Here is a 22,914-nt window from a genome sequence, read left to right on the forward strand (position 1 = left end):
CCCGCCCTCAAGTGGAGATCCACCAATAGGAAGGCGGAAGACACTGGTTTCTCCTCAGGAGCAGGCCCTGCTGCTCACCGAACTCTAGAAGCCTTGGGTACCGGTGCGGAGGCGCTGGATCGGGTTCCCCTACGTCTGTCCGGTCCAGTTTTCTCCGCCGTGATGGTAAATTATTGTTACGGACTGGAAGCACCACATCCGGTTCGGAGCCCATGGCCTCTTGCGTGCTAAGCAAGCACTCTACCGCTGTCTGCTAAGCCACAGCCTAAGTCCCGGGATTTATTCTTATTCTTTTTACTAAACGGGTTTTTTTAGTTTGGTTGGTCCAGTTGTTTGAGTCAGGGTCTTGCAGTGGTACTCAGCCTGGCCTCAAAACCCTGGATTCAAGAGATCCTCAGGGATCAGCCCCCTGAATAGCTGGAACTTCAGGTGGGCAACACTGCCAACAGCTTTAACAGAATGTCAAGTTATGTTTATTTTCATTGTGTGTTATGTGTGTAAGTAAATCTGTGTGAGCACGTTCGTGTGGAAGTCAGGACAACTTAGGGGGAATGTTCTTTCCATGTGGGTACTGGGGATGAAACCTGGGTCATCAGGCTTGGCTATGAGCACTTTTACCGCCCCTAAGTAACAATTTTTGAAGTTTGAATTCATCTATGTGAAATGGCCATATAAGTACAACAAGGGCTACTGTGAGAAAGGACATGCATTCCTGACACCCCTCTCTCCCTCCCCAACTGGGAGTCTAGATTGACTCTTCAGACCACCCACACTGAGAGCTTAGAGGCCTATGGAGTGTATGTGTAGATGATTGGATGGCCCTGGATTTGTTGTATGTGTGTATAGATAATAGCGATTACATATAGATATATTATTCATATGCATACACAGACGCATACACATATACATATATTGATTGAATATAGGCTTTTTTTTAACATTGTTTTATTTTGCGGGTGGTGCATGTGGCGATAATTTGCTATAATCTATCCTGGGAGTCCCAGGGATTGAACTCAGCCATCAGACTTGACAGCACTTTACCAAGCTAACCTGCCAACCTCATAAGTAATCATTTTTAAGACAAGGTCTTGTGCAGCCTGGACTAGCTTTGAACTTCTGTGTAGCTGAATTTGACTTATCTGATCTTCCTGTCTCTTTTGTCCTGGGATTACAGGCCTATGCCACCACACATTGTCTCTGTAGTGCTGGGGTACAGTCCAGAGCCTCTGACATTGTAGGCAGTTACTCTACCAACTGAGGTATAGCCCCAGTCCTTTTGTTTTGCTTAGACAGGGTCCTGCTGTGTTGCTTGGCCTGGCTAGCCAGGAACTCTTTATGCAGACCAGTTTAGCCTTTGTTTACAGCTCCAGTTGGCAGTGTAAACCTGGGAGAGTGGAGCCTCATTTTGAGGCTGACTAAAGTCTCCTTCAATAGCCACCATTAATTCAGAGCTTCAGGCAAGTTATACTCTGAGGGTTAAGAGGCATCGCATGGGTGAGGTGTTCAATTATAAGGCCATGCGTAGTAAAAACATGTCTTCCCTAGAGGCACATGAATAACAAGGGCTGTAATAAATGCACTGCCATTCACTACACCTGGGCAGAAGCACAAGAACAATTCTGTGTCTTGAAGAAATGGAGGTCACAGGAGTCATATCTTCTTTCCTTACGAGCACTCAGAACCCTCACAAAAACTCCATTCTTGGACTATGTTCTAGCAGGCCTTGAACTCGAAGAGATCTGCAGATATAAGACATGCTACTGCAGAGAGGGCTGCTCTAGACCCGACCACACATAAGCATCCCATGCCACTGTGCTTGGCCACTAGATTAACTGTCTCTAGGATGTTAGCTACTTTTAGGATTTTAGGATACCTATTATTATGTAGCCCAGGTTAGCCTCAAACTGTATCTGTAGCTAAGAAAAGAAAAGAGAAGGAAAGGAAAGTGAGCAAACCCAGCACATGCCGCCTGTCATCCTAGAACTCGAGAGATAGAGAGTCAACACTTCAGAGTCACTTGACATGGGGGAGCCTGGGCTAATAAGACCCTGACTCCAGAAGAAGGAACTTAACCCAGGGATGGAGTGAAGTGATGCCATTGAGGGGTGATCGCGAGACACGAAAGTCACCAGTTTTTGAGTACTGGTGTCCTCATATGAAGAGAAGAGGCAGAAGCAAGCACACCTCTTAGAGCTAAGGCCAGCCTGGTCTACCAGTCTTTTCCAATCCACCTAGAACTACATAATGAGAAACCCTGTCTCAAAAAGTGTGTGTGTCTCAAGGACCCAGAGGACATGTTCTCATTCTCCATCTCTTACCACGCAATGCTTTGTTTGCACTTACTGGGCACCTTGCCAGCAAGAAGGCATCAGTCAGTGTTGAGCCTTTAACCTCCAAAACATACATTAAACTGGATGAATCCTTTATAAGCCTACCCAGTCTTGGGCATTTCACTATAGTGGCATGAAGCAGAGTAAGACACCCAGACAAGGCAGAGGTAGATCTAGGGCCTTGATGTCTCTCTGTCAACCTTTTACTGCCTAGTTAAGGCTGTCCAGTGAGAGATGATGGGCATGCTACTGACCTTTCTATGACCTTTTGGACTATGGCTTCTGCCATTTACTGTACTGGTAGGGCATGCTAGCTGGGTGGGACCAGGGAGCCAGTTACACTGTTACGACTTTCTCTTTGCCTTTGATGGTTAATTTTTTTTCTTTTTTCTTTTTTTCGGAGCTGGGGACTGAACCCAGGGCCTTGCACTTGCTAGGCAAGCGCTCTACCACTGAGCTAAATCCCCAACCCCGATGGTTAATTTTTTAAAAGTTTTTTTTTCCAAGTGGGGCGGTTTAATGAGAGAAGAGTAGAAGAGCAGAAAGGCGGCCCGCCATGGGTACAGAAAGGGGGGCATGGCGAAGGGGGAAAGAGAAGCAAAGAACAAAGAGAAAGAGGGGGTAAGAGGTCTAAAAGTTTTTATTATTATTATTATTATTATTATTATTATTACTATTACTATTACTATTACTATTACTATTATTGACTATGAATCCTTGACTAGTCTGGAACTTGCTATGTAGACCAGACTGGCCTTGAACTCACTGAGATCCACCTACTGCCTCCCAAGTACTCGGATTAAAGGCCTGTGCTACCATGCCCAGACATTTTTATATTTTTATCTTTTTAAAGATTTATTTTATTTATATGAATACACTGTAGCTGTCTTCAGACACACCAGAAGAGGGATGGTTGTGAGCCACCATGTGGTTGCTGGGAATTGAACTAAGGACCTCTGGAAGAGCAGGTCAGTGGTCTTAACCACTGAGCCATCTCTCCAGTCCCCTATATTTTTATTTGTGTCTGTGTGTGTCTGTGTCTGTGTGTCTGTGTCTCTGTGTGTCTGCATATAGGTATGTGCATTGTGTGCAGTGCCTGTAAGAGCCAGAAGAGGGCGTGAGATCTGAAACTGGAGTTACAGGCAGTTGTGAGCTGCCTGCCACATGGGTGCTGGGAACTAAACTTGCTCTTGCTGGCACTGAAGACACATGCTACACTTAAGAGCAAGGAAAATACTCCTGTACATAAAAATTTAAAATGAATCAAGGCATTAAAGTGAAAAGGTGCCATGGGGTTTAACGTGTAGTGCTAGGGTGCTTAGCATGCATTAAGTCCCTAGGTTCAGTTCTCATTGTCACCATTAAAAAAAAAAAAAAAAAAAGCAGTGATGTAGTGATGTGACCCATGTAAATACATCTGCAACCTGAGAGCTGACTCTGATTCCTAGGACTCGTGGTGGAAGGGAGAACAGATTCCCACATGTTTTCCTTTGCTCTTTACATGCGTGTCTTGGCTTGTGCTTGGATGCACACACACACACACACACACACACACACACACACACAAGTGTATGGATGTAATAAAAAATTTTAAAAAGAGAGAGGGGCTGGGGAATGCAGCCCAGAGTGGCTGACTTAAACAAGTGCCTTCAGGGACACCTGTGTCTTTGTGTCAGACGAACATGGTATAGAACACAAGAGTATGTTTGAGGCTCCAGGTGTCCCTCTTTATCATGAGGTCCTTAAAATAGCCCTAGGAAAATAGTGGAGAGTGCTGGCAGACGTCCTAGCAGCAGAGGGCCATGCATGCTTCCTATCACCAGCCATGAGTCATGGTGACGTCACATACCCGGGGTATGACGCACACAGAAAGCACACTGTCACTTCTCCACTATTCTTCCCAAAAAGCTTCAGTCAGCCAACTGATGAGACCCATCTACATAGAGAATCACCTCTGAGGGGTTGGCACAGGGGTCACGCTCACACACGACTGAAGGACAACCATTGGAGAATCTACAGAAGTGTGAGACTAAAGGCAGGGAAGGCTCTTAGCCACATAAAGGACACAGTCTGAGGGAAGGACAGAGAATCAAACAGAACCAAGCCCCAAAGCCATCCTCAGGAAGCCTGTAGCTTAGCAGATAGAATTTTCCTGAGCTGGAGGACATGGGGTATGTTCCTGTAACCCCCATTGTTAGGATGCTAAGGCAGGAGACTTGTGAGTTTGAGGCCAGCCTCGACTACATAATGAGATCCTGTCTCAAACAACCCAAAAATTATTTTATCTTTATAACGGTTGACATTAAGGGCTGGAGGGAGAGCTCAGCAGTTAAGAACGCTCACTGCTGTTGCAGAAAATCTGAGTTTGGTTTGCAGGACCCATGTGGTAGATCACAACCACTTGTACCACCAGCTCCAGGGATCCAACATCTCCAGATACTGCATGCACATACATACACTCACATGCACATACAAATGCATAGGAGCACACATACATGTACGTACAACTTTTAAAAAATGTTAACATTGGGGCTGGGGTCAAGAGCACTGACTGCTTTTACAGAGGTCCTGAGTTCAATTCCCAGTAACCTCATGGTGGCTCACAACCATCTGTAATGGAGTCTTATGCCCTCTTCTTGTGAGTCTGAAGACAGCTACAGTATACTCATACATAAAATTTTTTAAAATGTTAATATGAGTAATATAAGCATCTGGGAATAAGTATACACAAGAACCCTGTAACTGGTTTTACAACTCTTCCCTAAAAATTACTAGGGTTTTTGTGTGTGTGTGATATGTATGGGTGTGTACATGTGTGTCAAGGTACCTGTGCCCTGTATGTGCACTGAGGAGTCCAGAGGGCGACATCTGCTGTCTTTCTTTATTGCTATCTTATTCCCCTAACATAGAAGCCTCTTAATGAAACTGGCTACTGTTGTAGGCAAGCCCGCTTCATCGGCAGCTTCTAGAGTGCTCCTGCCTCTGCCCTGCTCCTACCCGCAGGCACGGGCACCCATGCCTGGCTTTTTAAATTTGTTTTGTTGTTGTTTTGAGACATATCTCTATTATGTAGTCCTCACTGTCCTGGAACTCAGTGTACAGAGCAGGCGGGCCTTGAACTCACAGAGATCCATGATTCTGCCTTCCAAGTGCTGGGATTAAATGTGTGCACCGCCATGCCCAGCTGCCATACCTAGTTTTAATATGGGCTCGAGGGGTTCAAATTCAGCTCTTCATTCTTAGTGGGTATAAATGCTTGTACCCACTAGACCAGCCTAGAAGGCCCGGAGGGATATGAGTCAGCAGGTAAAGGCACTTGCCACTAAACCTGAGGACCCAAGTTCCATTCCTGGGACTCCCATAATGGAAGGAGAAAATATTTCCACAAGTTGTCCTATGACCTCCACATATACTGGCGTACAATTATAAATGAATGAATGAATGTTAAAAACTGTTTCAAACAAGTAAGCCTGAGAAGAACTATTTCAAAACCGATTACAGAAGGAAATGGAGGGGGCTGGGGATTTAGCTCAGTGGTAGAGCGCTTACCTAGGAAGCGCAAGGCCCTGGGTTCGGTCCCCAGCTCCGAAAAAAAAGAACCAAAAAAAAAAAAAAAAAAAAAAAGAAGGAAATGGAGGTTCAGAAAGGTGAGGACAACTGTCCAAAGCCGGGGGGGGGGGTGCTGGAGGCAGGGGTGGTGTCAGCTGTCATTCCGCCACTCAGAAGTCGAAGGATCAAAAGCTTAAGTCCATCCTTAGCTACATGTTAAGTCATGTCTTAAAGGTATTTGACTTTGTTTATTTGGGCGGGTCATATATGCCTTGGTGAGTATAATGGAAGTCGGAAAACATTAAAGGAGTTGGTCTTCTCATGGGTTCTAATGTGAAGACTGAGGTCTTCAGGCTTGGGATCAAAACCCTTTTAAGTCATCTCAATGGCCCCTAGATTGAGAACTTAATCATTTTGGGCTACCTGAAACCTGTATTAAAAAAAAAAAATCAATCCAGGATAAAATCAACCTGTCTAAGGCCATGAAGCCAGGAAGCATTGCTGCACAACCACATCTTAGTCGCTGTTCCATTGCTGTGAAGAGACACCATGACCAAGGTAACTTATAAAAGAAAGCATTTACTTGGGGAGCTTGCTTACACAGTTAGTTTCACAGGGTGAGTCCATGGCCATCATGGCAGGAGCAAAGCGGCAGACAGGCGAGCACGGTGCAGGAGCAGCAGCTGAGTGCTCACATTTGACACAAAAGTTGGAGTCAGAGGGACAAAATCTGACATGGACTTTTGAAGCCTCAAAGCCCACATAGGGACACAAATCCTCCAACAGGGCCACGCCTCCAATAGGGCCACACCTCCAACGAGGCCACGCCTTCCTAAACAGCCCACCAACTAGGGACCAAGCAGTCAAATACATGAGCGGGTGGATGGTGGCCATCGTCATACAAACTACTACAGCTCCGAAGAGAGCAAAAGGCGAGGAGTTCTGCTCTGTGCTCTGGCACCTCCGTCTGGCTGCAGCGGAGTCTGCATGCACGTATCCCCTGTTGATGGATGTGTGGGGTCACATGGCCACAGCAGTGGATGTTCCTGAACCCATTGGCCGCTCTCCATACCCATACTTGGACCTTCTTGAGGCTACTAAGAAAGAAGACAGCCTGGGCTTGAAGTTGAGGACTTTCGTCATGTGAAATGTCTGAAAATTGCTCACACTCACCAGAAGCATCAGAGAGCCTACGTGTGCCTGTTGTCAGAGTCTTGCTTTTCCCAGTGTGATAGTCACTTATCTTACAAAAAAAAAAAAAAAAAAACCTGGGTGTGGTGGCATGGCTACACAGGGAGTTCAAAACCAACTTGGAGTTTGTGAGAGAAGGGGGGGGCAGGGGTGGGGTGGGGACAGAGAGACAGAGACAGAGAAGAGAGAGAGAATTAAATGTCAGCAAGCAAGTCGAATTTGAACCCCTATACCTCATAATGAGAGAACTGACTCCCATAAATTGTTCCCTGACTTACACACACACACACACACACACACACACACACACACACACACGAATCTGTGTGTCATATAAAATAAATGTAATTTAAAAAATAAAAATAGAGAATATAGGCAGGTGTGTAATCCCAGCACTCAGAAGACAGAGGCGGGAGAATCTGAAGTTCAAGGTGAGCCTGGCTACAGGAGACTGTCTCAGAAATAAAATAAAATAAAGCTAAGTACAAATAAGCCCTCTCTGCTCTTTTAGACCGCATCTCACTGTGTAGCCCTACCCAGCCTGTAACTCATATTATGGAGGCCAGGCTGGTCTTGAACTCACAGAGATCCAGCTGCTTCTGCCTTCTGAGTCTTGGGATTAAATGTGTGCACCACCACGCCTAGTAACCAAGTACTTTCTTTCTCTCAGTAATTTCCTGGAAACCCTGCTGCCTCTGAGGCTAAAACATATTGGGTGTTCTAGAAAAATGCTAGTCACAGGTCACAACCCAGTCCCTGTGTGTTGCTTTTCCATGGAAGGGAGAGACTAACATGCAGAGTACTCTCAGAGCTACTGCCCTTGGTCCCTCCAGGGCTGGGGAGCTACACCCCACTTGGTGTGCATCTAAAAACCCACCTGTCAAAAGTGGGTGAGCGTGAGACCCGGATCTTCCACTGTTCTTGTACTTAGGGATGAAATCTCCCTCTATCCTCTGCCAACTTGATCCGTCCCCTCCCCTTCCCCTCCCCCACTCCATCCCCCTTCCATCCATCCCAGCCATCCATTCTACTTCCCTGTCTGAGTGAGATTCAAGCACTCCCCCATAGGCCCTCCTTGTTGCTTCCCCTCTTTGGGTGTGTGGATTGTAGCACGACTATCCTGTAATTTATGGCTAATACCCACTTACAAGGAAATACATTCCATGTTTGTCTTTCTGAGTCTGGATTTCCTCACTCAGGATGATATTCTCAAGTTCCATCCATTTGCCCGAAATTTTCATGATGTCATTGTTTTTAATAGCTACGTCGTAATATTCCATTGTGTAAATGTACCACATTTTCTTTATCCATTCTTCGGTTAAGGGACATCTGTGTGGTTTCCAGTCCCTGGCTATTACGAATGAAGCTGCTTTGTGCATAGTTGAGTCCTTGTGGGATGGTGGAGCATCTTCGGGCTATATGCCCAGGAGTGGTATAGCTGGGTCTTGAGGTAGAACTATCCCCAGCTTTCTGAGGAACTGCCCAACTGACTTCCAAAGTGACTAAGTTTTCATTCCCACCAGCAATGGGAGAGCGCTCCTCCTCCTGCATATCCTCGCCAGCATCTGCTGTCCCCTGAGTGTTTGATCTTGGTCATTCTGACTGGCATGAGGTAGAATCTCAGGGTCGTTTTGATTTGCATTTCCCTAATGACTAAGGATGCTGAACATTTCTTTAAGAGAGAACTGCCAAGAAAAACTGGTATAGTGGTGTTTAATCACTCACGCCAACAGAGATGTGTGGGCAAGTGTTTTAGGGAGTCCCCTTAAGCTTAGGGAAAGTGCCGGTTTTACCTTTCCTTCTTTCCTATGTATTTATTTAATATTTAATATTTATTTATTTATTTGTTTAACTATTTACTTTTTGAGACAGGGTTTCCCCGTGTAGCCCTCGCTGTACCGGAACTTGCTTTGTAAAGCAGCCTCCTTGAACTCAGAGACCTGCCTGCATCTGACTCCCCAGTGCTGGGATTAAAGACGTACCCCACCACTGCCTGGCCTGTTTAAAAATAATTTTAATTAAATTTTTGTTTTGTTTTGAGACAGGTTATCTATCATGTAGCCCAGGCTAGCCTGGAACTCACTATGTAGTCCACGCTGACCTGAACTCCTGATGCTCCTGCCTCACCTCCTGAGTGCCATATCACAGCTGCACTTCAGCAAACTTGAAAGATAGCAAGCTGCTTCTAGGAGTGGTAAACTGAGGCACAGCAGCTGCTGTGGCCCTGTGGTTAGGTGGTCAGGGACCAGGATGGGACCGGCGATGAGCTCCAGGATCACGACGACAAGGGAGGCCCACAGAGCACCGCCCCTGGGGTACCCGGGCTCCCCACCCACCGCCCTCAGCAGAGGTGCCTGCGCTGTTGACTTCAGAGCTCGCAGGGATTCTATAAATGGCCAAGCCGCCGCGGACAGGGAGCCCCGCGAGTGAATCAGCGCTGACGTCAGCCGCTCGCCTCGGCGCAGTGCCCTGGCCGCCAGGGGGTACCAGACCTTGCTGAAGCAATCGCCGCTCTCTCAGTGGAAGAAGCTTTTGGTTATGAATTAATTCAAATTCCACTCTACTTCCTTCAGGCTGTGTGACCTGTACAACCGCCTACACCTCTGTTCCTCCTGTAGGACCCTCCTTAGAGGGTCGTTGGGAGGTTTGGGTTGCTATCTTTTTTAATGCTGTTCGATCCTTAGCCCAGCCTTGTGTCTGTCTGTCCATCCGTCTGTCTGTCTCTTCTCTCTCTGTTTCTGTCTCTGGCTCTCCTTTCCCACTCCCTCTTTTCCTCCTGTCCAAAATCTCACTATGAGGCCCTGGCAGGCCTGGATCACACTGCATAGACCAGGCTGGCCTCGGACTCAGAGATCTACCGGACTCTGTCTTCTGAGTACTGAGATTAAAGCCGTTTGCCCCCACGACCAACCATTTCTCTTTTATTTGTTTTTCTTATGTTCTTGCGCTCTCTTTTAATCTTATTGGTCTTTTGAAGTAGGATCTCACTCGTGTAGCCTCTCACATTCGGTATGTAAGTTAAATATGGCCTCGAGTCTCTGATCCTGTGTTGCCTCCTTCCAGTGGCTGAGATTAGAGGCGGGCTCAGTCTGCTGTGCCTGGCTTGTGCCGGGCTGGGAATGGAACCCAAGTATTTTATTTTGAGACAGGTCTTAATTTGTGATGGATAAGCACTGTACCAACTGAATCGAATCTTTGACACTTCATTTTATGTTGTTTGTTTGTTTTCTGAGATGGGTCCATGCCACGTACATAGCGCAGGTTGGGTTCAGAATCACTATGTAGTTGAAGAGGACCTTGAACTCTTGACCTCCCTGCTTGCATCTCCCAAATGATGGGTTGCAGGCACATATCACCAGAGGTCAACTGACAATAAGCTGGGCATCCACCCATCCCTTCTCAAGGTTCATCTGACAGTGCCTGTACAATTTCTGTTTGCCAGCTTGCACGAGGTCTGTTGGTGTACACCTGACACACTAGCACTCAGGGGGCTAGCCTGGGATACACTGTGAAAGCCTAATCTCCAAAAAAAGGAGAGCAGGTACTACTGGCATCTCATAAAGGCCTGGTATGCTGTTAAAGTCACAGTGTTCAGGGCGGGGCTACAGGGCAAAGAATTATCCATTCCAAGCATCAATTCGATGACCGAGACACCAGGTTTGACTCTCAAAGAATTTGGAAGAGAGGCTGAGTTCAAATTCTCCTGTGACACTGACAAACCTCTGTGATATTCCTATGGGAAGGGATTCCACACCCCTGCCTGTGCCTCCATTCCTCCATCCAAAAAGTGCCCATGATAGGGGGCTGGAGAGATGGCTCAGTGGTTAAGAACACTGGCTGCTCTTCCAGAGGTCCTGAGTTCAAGTCCCTACAACCACATGGTGGCTCACAACCATCTGTAATGGGATCTGATGCCCTTTTCTGATGTTTCTGAAGACAGTGACAGTGATATTCATCATATACATTAAATAAGTAAGTAAGTAAATAAATAAATAAATAAATAAATAAATAGCCATTGGCAAAGTCAGGTTAGACAATGCATGTCTGTGATCCCAGCCACATAGAGGGTAGAGAGAGGCAGATTCCAAGTTCAAGTCCAGTCTGGGAATTTAGTGAGACCTTGTCTCAAGCAAGGTTTGCTTTTTATTGTGTCTGTGTCCGTGTATGTAGTGCCCTTAAAGGCCAGGACAAGGCATCAGATACCTGAAGCTGGAGTTGCAGGAGGTTGTGGCCACCTGATACGGGAGCGGGGAACTGAACTGAGGACCTCTGCAAAAGCAGTGTGTGCTCTTAGCCACTGAGCCATCTCTGCAGCCAGAAAAGGTTTGTCTGTCTGTTTGTTTAATATTCTATATGACTTGAAAACAGACATGGGACTGTTTGGGAAGAGAAAGAAAATTAAATATAAAAAGGGGGAGCAGGGAGGATAGTGGTGGGGGGATAGACGACAATGTGCCTGGTCGTGGTTGTACCTGACTGTCATTTCAGGGCTGGAAGTAGAGGAAGGAGAACCAGGAGTTCAAGGTCATCCTGGGCTACACTGCAAGTTTGAGATCAGCCTGAGCCGCATAAGACATTGTCTCACTCACTGCCCAGAAATATTAGAAATAAACATTTGCATTTCAGTGTGTGTGTGTGTGTGTGTGTGTGTGTGTGTGTGTGTGTGTGTGTTCACATATACCCCAGCTTGCAGGTAGAGGTCTGAGAACAACTTTCAGATTACTCCTTCTATCATGGAGGTCCCAGAAAATCAAACTCAGGTCATCAGGCTTGGTGGCAAGTTCTTTTACCTGCTAGGCCACCTCCTCTGCCCTTCTGTTCACTGTTCGGTATAGCATCTGGAAGCATCTTCAGTCTGTGCTGTTCTCTTACAATGTTGGCGGTTATACTAGATTTTCACATGCTGGGTAAGGGCTTGCCACTGAGGCTTTACCACTGACATGTGTCCCCAACTCGTATCAAAATAAAAATGTATTGTTATTATTACTTATTGTTGTTTTGAGATAGGGTCTAACCATGTAGCCTTGGGTGGTCTGGATCTCTCTTTGATCCACCTGCCTCTGCCTCTTGAGTACTGAGATAAACGGTATGAACTCCATGCCTTGCCAGATGTGCCCTTTAATTGTGGCCAGAAAATTGCAGCTTCTTTTTTTTTTTTTTTCCTTTTTTTCGGAGCTGGGGACCGAACCCAGCGCCTTGCGCTTGCTAGGCAAGTGCTCTACCGCTGAGCTAAATCCCCAACCCCAAATTGCAGCTTCTTAAAGTATCATTAATGTGTAGAAGGTTGATGTCATCTACGTGTCACTGTCCTGTCCTTGACATGATGTGGGTGGAGCATCCAACTCCATAGTCCAGATGAGAGCTGTCTCGATAGGAACACTACAGGTGTCCAACCAGACCAGCCTGGTTTGGATAGAGATAAAGCAGTGTTCCCGGCCCCAGACCTGTTAATCTGAGCCCCAGTGGCTCAGGTGGCCAGTGAATGGATACTGGGAATAGATCCAGGATGTTTGTTTGTGGTTTCCCCCCTCACCCCCCATTTCAAATAGCCCAGACGGGTCTTGAACTCAGTATGTAGCCAAGGATGGCCTTATATTTCTGAACATCCTGCCTGTACCTTCTGGGTCCTGGGATTACACACATGGATTACCAGGCTTGGCTTATGTGGCCCTGGGGATCAAGTCCAGGGTTCTGTGGATGACAGGCAAAGGCTCTACTAACAGACCTATGTCCCAGCCTCACCTTTTACCTTTTTTTCATTACATCTGTGTGTATGTATGTGTGTATATATGTGTATGTATATGTGCGTATGTGTGTATGTGTGTATATGTGTATACATGTGTGTGTGTGAATGTGTGTATGTGTGTGTGTTGTGTGTATGTGTGTGTATGTTGTGTGTGTATGGGTGTATGTGTGTATATGTTATGTGTGTCTGTACACAGAACAGAGTCAGAGGAAAGCTTGAAGGAGCTTGTTCTCTCATTCTATTGAGTTCCGGAGTTCAAATTCTAGTCATCAAACTTGTTGCTAAACACCTTAACTCACTAAGGGTCATATTGCCAGCCTCCCCCTACCCCTTTTAAACTAATGTGTGTGTGTTTGTGTGTTTGTGTGTGTGTGTGTGTGTGTGTGTGTGAGAGAGAGAGAGAGAGAGAGAGAGAGAGAGAGAGAGAGAGAGAGACCGATTCTCAAGCCCAGGCTGTGCTGGAATTCACTATGTAGCCCAGGCTGGTCCCAAACTCTCAGTAGTCCTTTTGATTCAAAGTTCTCGAGTGCTGGGATTGCAGGCATGGGTCATCTATGAGCTTAGATCTCGGTTCTTTGCTGCTCCAGCTCCTTGTGAGGGACAGGAGAGGACAGAACTGGGTGCTAGATTCTCTGAACTAGGCACTCTGGAGGTGACATTCCCCCCCCCCCCAACTTTACTACACCCTCGTGAGGCAAGCACTGTCATTCGACCTTCTAAGATATGGCAATAGAGACCCATGGAGGCAGAGGTTATGTGTAGACAGTTGGTGTGTGGAGGTCAGTCAGATCATCCTGCTACTCTAGGGTTTGGGGTGGGGGTGCAGCAGTCCTGCCTTGGGACTGAAGAGGAGATCAATGACCTCTGAGACAAGGAGACTCAGAGATGGGAGGCAGACACTTGGCCTGGGAAGAAGGGTGGAAGAGAGGTGGGCTGTATGAACACCCCCTTCCCAGAATAAGGCATCCTGCCCCCTAGGTGGAAACAATGACACAGTCAGCTCCCAATACCAAGGCTCTGACATCAGGAGGTGGGGGTGGCCAGAGTATGTGTGAGGTGCCACGCCCCTTGGCAAGCCCCCGTGGCCAATGGGACAGGCTTGGAAGAGCCCGGGGCTGGCTTCTGGAGCTTCAAAAACGTGTGAGGAGGGAAGAGGGTGCAGACCTCAGCTCAGCTGCCTGTTGAACTTGTCTGGGTCATCTCGGCACCCCCGCTTTGCCAGAGCCCCCTGGCCAGCATGTCTTCCGCACACTTTAACCGAGGTCCTGCCTACGGCCTGTCTGCTGAGGTAAAGAACAAGGTAAGGCTGGAAGGACTGACAAACACCCTGCGGGGACAGAGCCCTGTTCCCTGAACACCCCTCCCTCCTACCTGTGTCACGCGTCCTAAGACCTGAGAAGAGAAGGAAGATAACGGGTAGGGGCTGTTTTTCTGTTCTTGCAACATCCCAGAGTCCTCAGTTACTTGAGGAGTGAAGTGAAGGGATCCTTAAAAAGAAGTAATCAGAGTGCTGCAAAGATTCCCCACCTGCTCAGAGTCCTTGGTCAATCTTCTCGTTCTTGGGAGGGATGTAGGGGGACAGAGTCCCTACTATAAAAAAAAAATCAACTCTGCCGGTCTGCAATTGCATCTTCCTGTCATGGATAGGTAAACTGAGGCTTAGAAAGGAGAAACAAGGAGCTAGGGCGCCAGGTAAGGCAAGTGCAAAGCCAAACCGTCTCCATGACGGGATGGGCAAGCTTCTCGGGACAGGGGACTGCGCGGAGGGGGAGAGGCAGCCCCATTTGACAGAAGGGAACACTGAGGCACTTTCTTTCCAGGGTACCACACAGGAGCTGTGGGGAGAGAGAAGCAGGGATTGAGACCTGGATCCGGTTGGGGTATCCTACGGGCTGGAGTTCAGGGAATGTGGGGGGCGGGTGCTCTGCCGGAGACTGATGGCAGCGCCGCCCCCTCCCCCCAGCGCCGGCCCAGAGTCGCAGAGGAGCCGCCGCGCCTTATAAGGCGGCCTTGGGCAGCCCGGGCCCGCGCTATATAAGGGCCGGTTTGCTTTATAAAGCCGGGCTGGTGAGGAGGGGGGCGACGGGGCTGGGGCCAGGTAAGGGGCTGCATCCCTCCTCTCCCCATGCAGAAGAAGTGAAGCATCCCTCCATCTCACCACCACCAGGGGCTGGGAGGCTAGCACGCTGGAGGACTGCAGAAAGAACGCAAAGCAGCCTTGGAGACTGGAGACAGGAGGCTGGAGAGCAAGCCAGGAGGGAGATAAGAGCTAAGAGGTTGAGAAGGGAGTCTGCCGAATCCCGCCCCTACTCGGGAAGATGAGATCAGGGCGGAAGCTTTCAAAAACAAAACAAACCAAAACAAAAAACAAAAACAAAAAAGCCATGAGCCTCACAGCTGTCTGGACAGCTCTTCAGAGATGGGACCCCGAGACTGAGTAAGACAGTGTAAAGAGTTGGAGAACAGCAAGAGAGACCAAGTAAGGCAGAGGACAGACCTAAAGAAACAGACAGGCAAGGGTTAGGAGGGGGACAAGATGCTCTCATTTCTAACTAGAGATTGTATGCATGATGACCTGGGACGACCCTGAGACAGCCGTGTGAGCAAGTGAATGGCGTGGAGTTCCAGGTTCCCAGGAAACCAGCACCCAGGGGCTTCTTCTTAGGGTTCCTCCCCACCCCCAGTTGAAGGCATTTCCCCTTCCAACAGGAGAGTGGGGAGGGCTGGGTCAGAGGAAGCTAAGCCCCAAGTTTGGCTTGGAGGGGAAACCAAGGAGCCAAGCGCCGCCCCCACCCCTACCCCCACCCCCAGCTTCAAGGATCTTTCCAGCCCCCTCTTGTCTATTCATTGGTGCCAAACCTCAGAATGCCCGGAATGGCCCCCTGGGCAGGTGCCACTTCAACCCTGGCCCTCAGCCTCCCCCAGCACCCCTCCCCTACTGTGGACACTGAGACAGGATTGCCTTAGTTGGGATGGGGTAGGAGATCCGGACGATCCGGGCTGGGCCGGTCCCCCGAAAAGCCGAAGCCACTCTCTGTTGCCTGTGACCTAATCACCTGCCTGCATTCCTGTCTCCTCCTCAGCTGGCCCAGAAATACGACCACCAGCGTGAGCAGGAGCTGAGAGAGTGGATCGAAGGGGTGACAGGCCGCCGCATCGGGAGCAACTTCATGGATGGCCTCAAGGACGGGATCATTCTTTGCGAGTGAGTGAGGTTCTTAGTGTGCAGGCCCTGCCCCCAGCCCAGCAGCCTCTCTCCAAATAGCCCCTCAACACCCCCTGATGATCCTGAGCTGGAGTCAGACACTCATATTTGATGCCGCCCCATTCCTTGAAAGGCCAAGAAGACTCAACCTGTGCCAGTTTCACAGGCTGAGATGACAAGTCAGTCAGGTTAAAAACACAGTCAGGTAACCCCAGCACCCTGAGGTGTTTGTTAGGAGAGCATTATTCAGCTACCAGGCCTGTCTGTGAATTCCAGGATCATAGGTAAATGTCAGTGGGCAACAGTGACTGCTTATCACCAGTTTTAATGGCATTGGGAAAGTGTCACAGAATTTATGTAGACCGTGGTTTCCCACTGGCCTCATCACTGGGGAAGATGAAAATCCTCACCGTGGCTTGGCATACACCTGTGACCTTAGAACTGGCAAAGCTGAGGTAGGGTTCAGAATTCTAGGTTAGTCTAGGCTGCATAACCAGACTCTGTCTTCTAACGTGGGGACGGTTGGGGAGGAAGGTGGAGTGCTCTCCTAGCATGCAGGAGGCACTGGGTTCATCTCTTGCACAGTATAAAGCCAGGTATGGTGGTGCAGGCCTATAACCCCGGGCACATTAGAGGTGGAGGTAGGAGAATCAGAAATTTAATGTCACCCTTGGCTCCACATTGGGTTTGGACACTAGGCCTGGGGGATCGCTCAGTCAGGAAGGGGCTTGCTGTGTAGGTCTAGGGACATGAACGCTGAAACAGAAGGCAGGCCGGAGGGGTGGCTTAGTGATTGATGCACCTGTTCTATGATCAGAAGAACAGAGGTGGGGTCCCGACATCCATGAAGCAAGTCAAACATCCCTGCAAATGCTTGGCTCAGAGGGTTGGGAAGACAGGAAGAACACTAGGATTGATGGCTCCCAGCCCAGCTGAGAGAGCGTGAGCCCCAGGTTCAGGGAGAGACCCTGCCTCAAAAGAATGGGCAGAGAGCAATAGAGGAGGTAGCCAGTGTCATTTTGTGGCCTCTACACACGTGAACAGAGTGCACACACATGCATACACACATACACATTTTTATTATATTTGTTTACTTGTGTGCTCAGCGCTCACATGTATGTGTGCCACAGCATGAGTGTGGAGGCTGGAGGACAACTCCCAGAATCAGGCCTCCCCTTGTACCATGGGGTCCCGGGGATGAGACACAGGTGGTCAGGCTTGGCCGCAAGCAAGCAGAGCCCAGATGTTCATTGGCCGTCCAGTCGAGCCTATTTGGTAAGCCCTAGGTTTTGTCTGGTTCCATACCCAGCACTACTATCACCACAATAAGAGAAGGTTATCAACCAGGCAACCAGATAACCACACTCATGCCAGTAGCAAGAGAGTACAATGAAGAACACCCAACGGGCTGACGATTGGCTCAGTGGGTACAGGCACTTGCCACCAACACTGCTGACCTGAGTTCAATTCCCAGGACCCCATGCTGGAAGGAAAGAGCAGACTCCTAAAAGTTGTCCACCAACTTTCACACATGTGTTGCTGACACACAGATTTCCTGCCTGGCAACTGGGTCTAGCTGCCCATGGTTTTGTCCAGCATAAGCATGTGCTAGGTACAAAGGTATCCTCTTCTGGCTGTCAACTCTTCCACCCAGCCTGGATCCTGAGGCAACTGGGATTTACCTGCCCCACTCCCTACCTCTCTTTGTTAGATTTATCAACAAGCTCCAGCCGGGATCTGTGAAGAAGGTCAATGAGTCAACCCAGAACTGGCACCAGGTAAGTTCAGACACAACATACTAGTTTGTTTTCTATTTCAGGAATGAGGATTGAACCCAGAGCCGTGAGTGTGTTAGGCTGGAGCTCCATTGCCTAGCCACACCCCAGCCCCTCCTCACTGGGGGATTCTAGGCAGGGGCTCTACCACTGAGCCACACCCCAGCCCCTCCTCACTGGGGGATTCTAGGCAGGGGCTCTACCACTGAGCCACACCCCAGCCCCTCCTCACTGGGGGATTCTAGGCAGGGGCTCTACCACTGAGCCACACCCCAGCCCCTCCTCACTGGGGGATTCTAGGCAGGGGCTCTACCACTGAGCCACACCCCAGCCCCTCCTCACTGGGGGATTCTAGGCAGGGGCTCTACCACTGAGCCACACCCCAGCCCCTCCTCACTGGGGGATTCTAGGCAGGGGCTCTACCACTGAGCCACACCCAAACCCCCCACTGGGGGATACTAGGCTGGGGCTCTACCTTAGACCCACACTCAACCACTGATTTCCACTGTTGGTTTTGTCGAAGCCTCCCCTCACAGTCAGAGGACTACTGTGGTCTTAGTCCTCTCCTACTTGTTTGAGACAAGGTCTCCAACTCTCCATTGGTTTCCCCTGACACCAGGCTGGCAGTCTCCCAAACTGAGGATTCTGTCCCCGCTTCTGGTCTCTTCTATAGGAGTCCTAGGATTTCAGAAGTTCATGCTCCGTATCTGGCTTCTACTTGGTTTTCTGAAGATTTGAACTCGGATCCCAACACTTGTACAGAAAGTGTTTGTTTGTTTTGTTTGTATTTCTTACCAGAATCACCTTCCTGGCCCCGAATTTTTATTCTGAGACAATGTTTCATTAAGTTGCTCAGCCAGCCCTTGCATTTGCAATCCTGCCTCAGCCTGCTGAGGGGATGGGATGACACTAAGCCTACTTATTAACTTGATTTTTTAAAAGAACCCTTTTTGTGTATTTGTGTGTGTGTGTGTGTGTGTGTATGTGTGTGTGTGTATGTGTGTGTGTGTGTGTGTGTGTGTGTGTGTTTGTGTGGACCAGTGCCCACAGAGGCCTGGAAGAGGCATTGAACCCCTTGGTGCTGGAGTTACAGGAGTTCCACTCAATCCTTGACCCCTAGCTCCTCAGTCCTCCACCCTCCCATCTCTGACACGGTCTGTTCCCCTACAGCTGGAGAACATAGGAAATTTCATCAAAGCCATTACCAAGTATGGGGTGAAACCCCACGACATTTTTGAGGCCAATGACCTGTTTGAAAACACCAATCATACACAAGTTCAGTCTACTCTCTTGGCTCTGGCCAGCATGGTGAGTGTGGGGACAGAGTGGGACTAAGACAGGGGCTGGGGCAGGGGCAGGGGCAGGGGCAGGGGCAGGGGCAGGGACAGGGGCAGGGGCTGAGGCAAGGACTGGGGCAGGGGCTGGGACTGGGGAAGGGGTAGGGGCTGGGACTAGGGAAGGGGTAGGGGCTGGGACTGGGGCTGGGCTGAGGTCTGATATCTATAGGGGCACTCAGGCCCTTGAGCTTCACAAAGGGTGAGTCACTGGGGGGAAGTGAAGCCTACTGGAGGCTCATCTGTGGTTCATGCCTTCCTTTCCTCCATGCAGGCCAAGACAAAAGGAAACAAAGTCAATGTGGGGGTCAAATATGCAGAGAAACAAGAGCGGAGATTTGAGCCTGAGAAGCTGAGAGAAGGCAGGAACATCATTGGCCTACAGGTATGACCCCTTCTTCACATGGGCTGCTCTGGGCTTCGGGTAGCCCAGATCCTAGAGGCTTTGGGGGTCAGGATATTAGTACGAACTTTCGGACTGGGTGGGACACTGGACAGCGTTCCTGATTCCTATTCTCTAATTTGCTCCCCTGCCCATACCTGAAGCAGTTCCTGGCTTTACAGGTCCTTAGGATATTTTTATTTATCTTTGTGTATGAGTGTTCTGCCCGCATGTATACCTATGAAGTCTAGTACACACAGAGGTCAGAAGAGGGCATCAGATCCCCTGGACCTGGAGTTATAAACAATCGTTATCAGTCATGTGGGTGCTGGAAAACAAACCCAGAACCTCTGTAAGAGCAGCCTGTGCTCTTAACCACTGAACCGTCTCTCCAGCCTCTGGATTCTTTTTTTTTTTTTTTTTTTTTTTTTTTTTTTTTTTGGTTCTTTTTTTCGGAGCTGGGGACCGAACCCAGGGCCTTGCGCTTCCTAGGCAAGCGCTCTACCACTGAGCTAAATCCCCAACCCCCAGCCTCTGGATTCTTTTAAAAAATATTTTAAAAATTATGTTTACATTTGCCTGCATGCATGCATGTATGTATGTGCACCATGGTGTGTGTCGTACCCACAGAGACAAGAGGGTGTCCCCTGGGGATGGAGTTAAGGATTGCTGTGCGTGCTAGGAGTGGAATCTGGATCCTTTGGAAGAGCAGCCAGTGTTCTTAACTACGGAGTATCTCTCCATCCTTTTAATAGGGAAACTAGGTTTGCTAAGCACACTCTTCTTCTTCTTCTTCTTCTTCTTCTTCTTCTTCTTCTTCTTCTTCTTCTTCTTCTTCTTCTTCTTCTTCTTCTTCCTTCTCCCCCTCCTCCTCCTCGTCCTCCTCCCCCTCCTCCCTCTCCTCCCTCTCCTCCTCAGCCTTGGTGATTCAGTCTGGGCAAGCACACTGCCTTAGTTACATCTCCAGTCCCCGTCACTTTTCCTTTGTGTGGATGTGGGCCCATCAAGGTCAGAGGTCTCAGCCACTGTCCCTCCTCAGGAGCCATCCACTTTACCTTGTTTTTGTTTTGAGATAGGGTTTCTCTTTGTAGCCCTGGCTGTCCTGGAACTTGCTATGCAGACCAGGCTGGCCTTAAACTCACAAAGGTCCACCTGCCTCTGCCTCCCAAGTGCTGGCATCAAAGGTGTGCACCTCCATAACTGGCCATCTTGCTTTTTGAGAAAGAGTCTCTCACTGGGTTTTCTAGTTTGCATTCTGATGTAATAAAACACTAACCAAATCAATTAGGAGGAAGGGTTCATTTGGCTTGCACTTCCACCTCATAGTGCGTACTGGAGAGAAGTCAGGGAAGGAGCTCCAGCAGGAACCCAGAGGCAGGAACTGAAGCAGAGGCCATGGAGAAACATTACTTGCTAGCTTGCTTTCCATGGCTTATGGCTTGCTCAATTTTCTTATATAACTCAGGACCACCTGTCTAGGGATAGCACTGCCCTGTGAGTTGGTTTCCTATGTAAGCACTTGAGGTAGGCTCTCCTATAGCCCAGGTTAGCCCTGAATTCACTATTCAAAGCTAGCCTTGGGCTACTCTTCTGATCCTTCTTCCTCTACCTCCTGAGTACAACTTTTATCCTGACACGAGGTCTTGCTAAGATGCTCAGGCTGGTGGCCTTTTTACCTTGCCATCCTCCTTCCTCGGGCTCCCCATCAAGTAGCTAGGACTACGGACCTGTGCTGGCAGCCCCAGCTTGACCTACCGCCCTTCTCTTTCATCTATTTTACTGTTTGAGACAAGTTCTCGCTGTGTGGCTCAGGCTGGCCTGGAACTCACCACGTGGACCGGGCTTTCTTCAAACTCACCGAGATCCGCCTGCCTCTGCCTTCTCAGGTTCTCTCCCTTTACTATGTGGGTCATGTGGGTCAAACTCAGGTCATCAGGCTTGGAGGCAAGACCCTCTACCCACTGAGCCATCCGTCTCTCAGGGCTGACCTTCAACTTCTCATCCTCTTGGGATTACAGCTGTGGGCCGCCACACAGCGACAGGATGTGGGCTACACGTTGAATCTGAAAGCTTGGTCATCTAATATCCCTACTCTGTCTGACCTCCTGCTCTTGTATCTCACAGGGATACCCTGTAATCCTCATTGATTAATTAATCTCTTTCCTAGATGGGCACCAATAAGTTTGCCAGTCAGCAGGGCATGACAGCCTATGGTACCCGGCGTCACCTCTATGATCCCAAACTGGGTACAGATCAACCCCTGGATCAGGCAACTATCAGTCTACAGATGGGTACCAACAAGGGCGCCAGCCAGGTTTGTGTAGTCAGTGGGACACCCTGGTGAGCTGTGGTGGGGGAATAGGGCTGCTACCGTGGCCTGACCGCTGTTCCCTCCTTTAGGCTGGCATGACTGCACCGGGCACCAAGCGGCAGATCTTTGAGCCAGGTCTGGGCATGGAACACTGTGACACGCTCAACGTCAGCTTGCAGATGGGCAGCAACAAGGGGGCCTCACAGAGGGGCATGACGGTGTATGGGCTGCCCCGCCAGGTGTATGATCCCAAGTACTGCCTGACCCCGGAATATCCAGAGCTGGACGAGCCCACCCACAATCACCACCCACACAACTACTATAACTCTGCCTAGGGGCCCCCAAGGGGCTGGCTGCTGCTCTTGGCTGGACCCAGCTGGCCCAGCCAACCCCATCTCCTGCATGGCGTCCTCCAGCCCCCTGGCACCTGCCTATAGGGTTACAGTTTGGGGAGATCAGGCCGAGGGGGGCAGTGGGAAGAAGGGGGCCCCCTCATCCCTGGAGCTTTCCCAGGGCCCAACATAGAATTGGGTGTCCCCAACAACACCCAAAGGAAGCACTGAGTAAAGCCATTTCAGCTTCCCCCTTTATTCCCTCACAAGTAAGTACCTCCCAGAACCAGAAACCCTTCAAGCGAAGCCCCCAGAACCCAGGCTTGGCCTGCCCCCTGCCCCCTTCCTGCAATGGGAGCGGAATGCATGCCTGGAAATGCAGTGGACACACACGCAGTTTGGTTTTGCAGTGACTGGCGTTTGTGGATGTGACAGCAGCGTTTGTAACTTGAACACTTTCTTTTTCTATTTCACTGGAGCACAATAAATGGCTGTGACATCATCGGAGTCTTGGGCCAGTTGTTTAGGAGCATGGCTTGGTTAGCCTGCATCCTCCCACATATTTAGGAGGTAGGCATACCCTCCTACGTACACTAGGGCCAGTGAGATGGCTCAGAGCTGGTACAGGCACTTGACAGCAAGCTTACGGCCTGAATTTAATCCTTGAGACCCACATGGTCGAAAAATATCAGTTTCTGCCATGTTCTCTGACCTCCACACACAGGCCATGTGATAGATATCCTTCCTTAAATATGTATT

The 22,914-nt window shown here is 49.2% G+C and overlaps 1 protein-coding gene across 1 annotated transcript; it reads left to right on the forward strand.

Moving 5' to 3' along the window:
• The first annotated feature begins 13,993 nt into the window (after positions 1 to 13,993).
• On the forward strand, positions 13,994 to 22,656 carry Cnn1 (calponin 1). The gene is made up of 7 exons (NM_031747.2): positions 13,994 to 14,116; positions 15,900 to 16,021; positions 17,733 to 17,799; positions 18,967 to 19,104; positions 19,405 to 19,515; positions 21,680 to 21,826; positions 21,913 to 22,656. The coding sequence occupies exons 1-7, from the start codon at positions 14,054 to 14,056 to the stop codon at positions 22,156 to 22,158; spliced, it is 894 nt and encodes a 297-aa protein (NP_113935.2). The 5' UTR covers positions 13,994 to 14,053; the 3' UTR covers positions 22,159 to 22,656.
• The last annotated feature ends 258 nt before the right edge of the window (positions 22,657 to 22,914 follow it).

This window comes from Rattus norvegicus, chromosome 8 (assembly GCF_036323735.1).
Source record: "Rattus norvegicus strain BN/NHsdMcwi chromosome 8, GRCr8, whole genome shotgun sequence".
Classification (NCBI taxonomy): domain Eukaryota; kingdom Metazoa; phylum Chordata; class Mammalia; order Rodentia; family Muridae; genus Rattus; species Rattus norvegicus.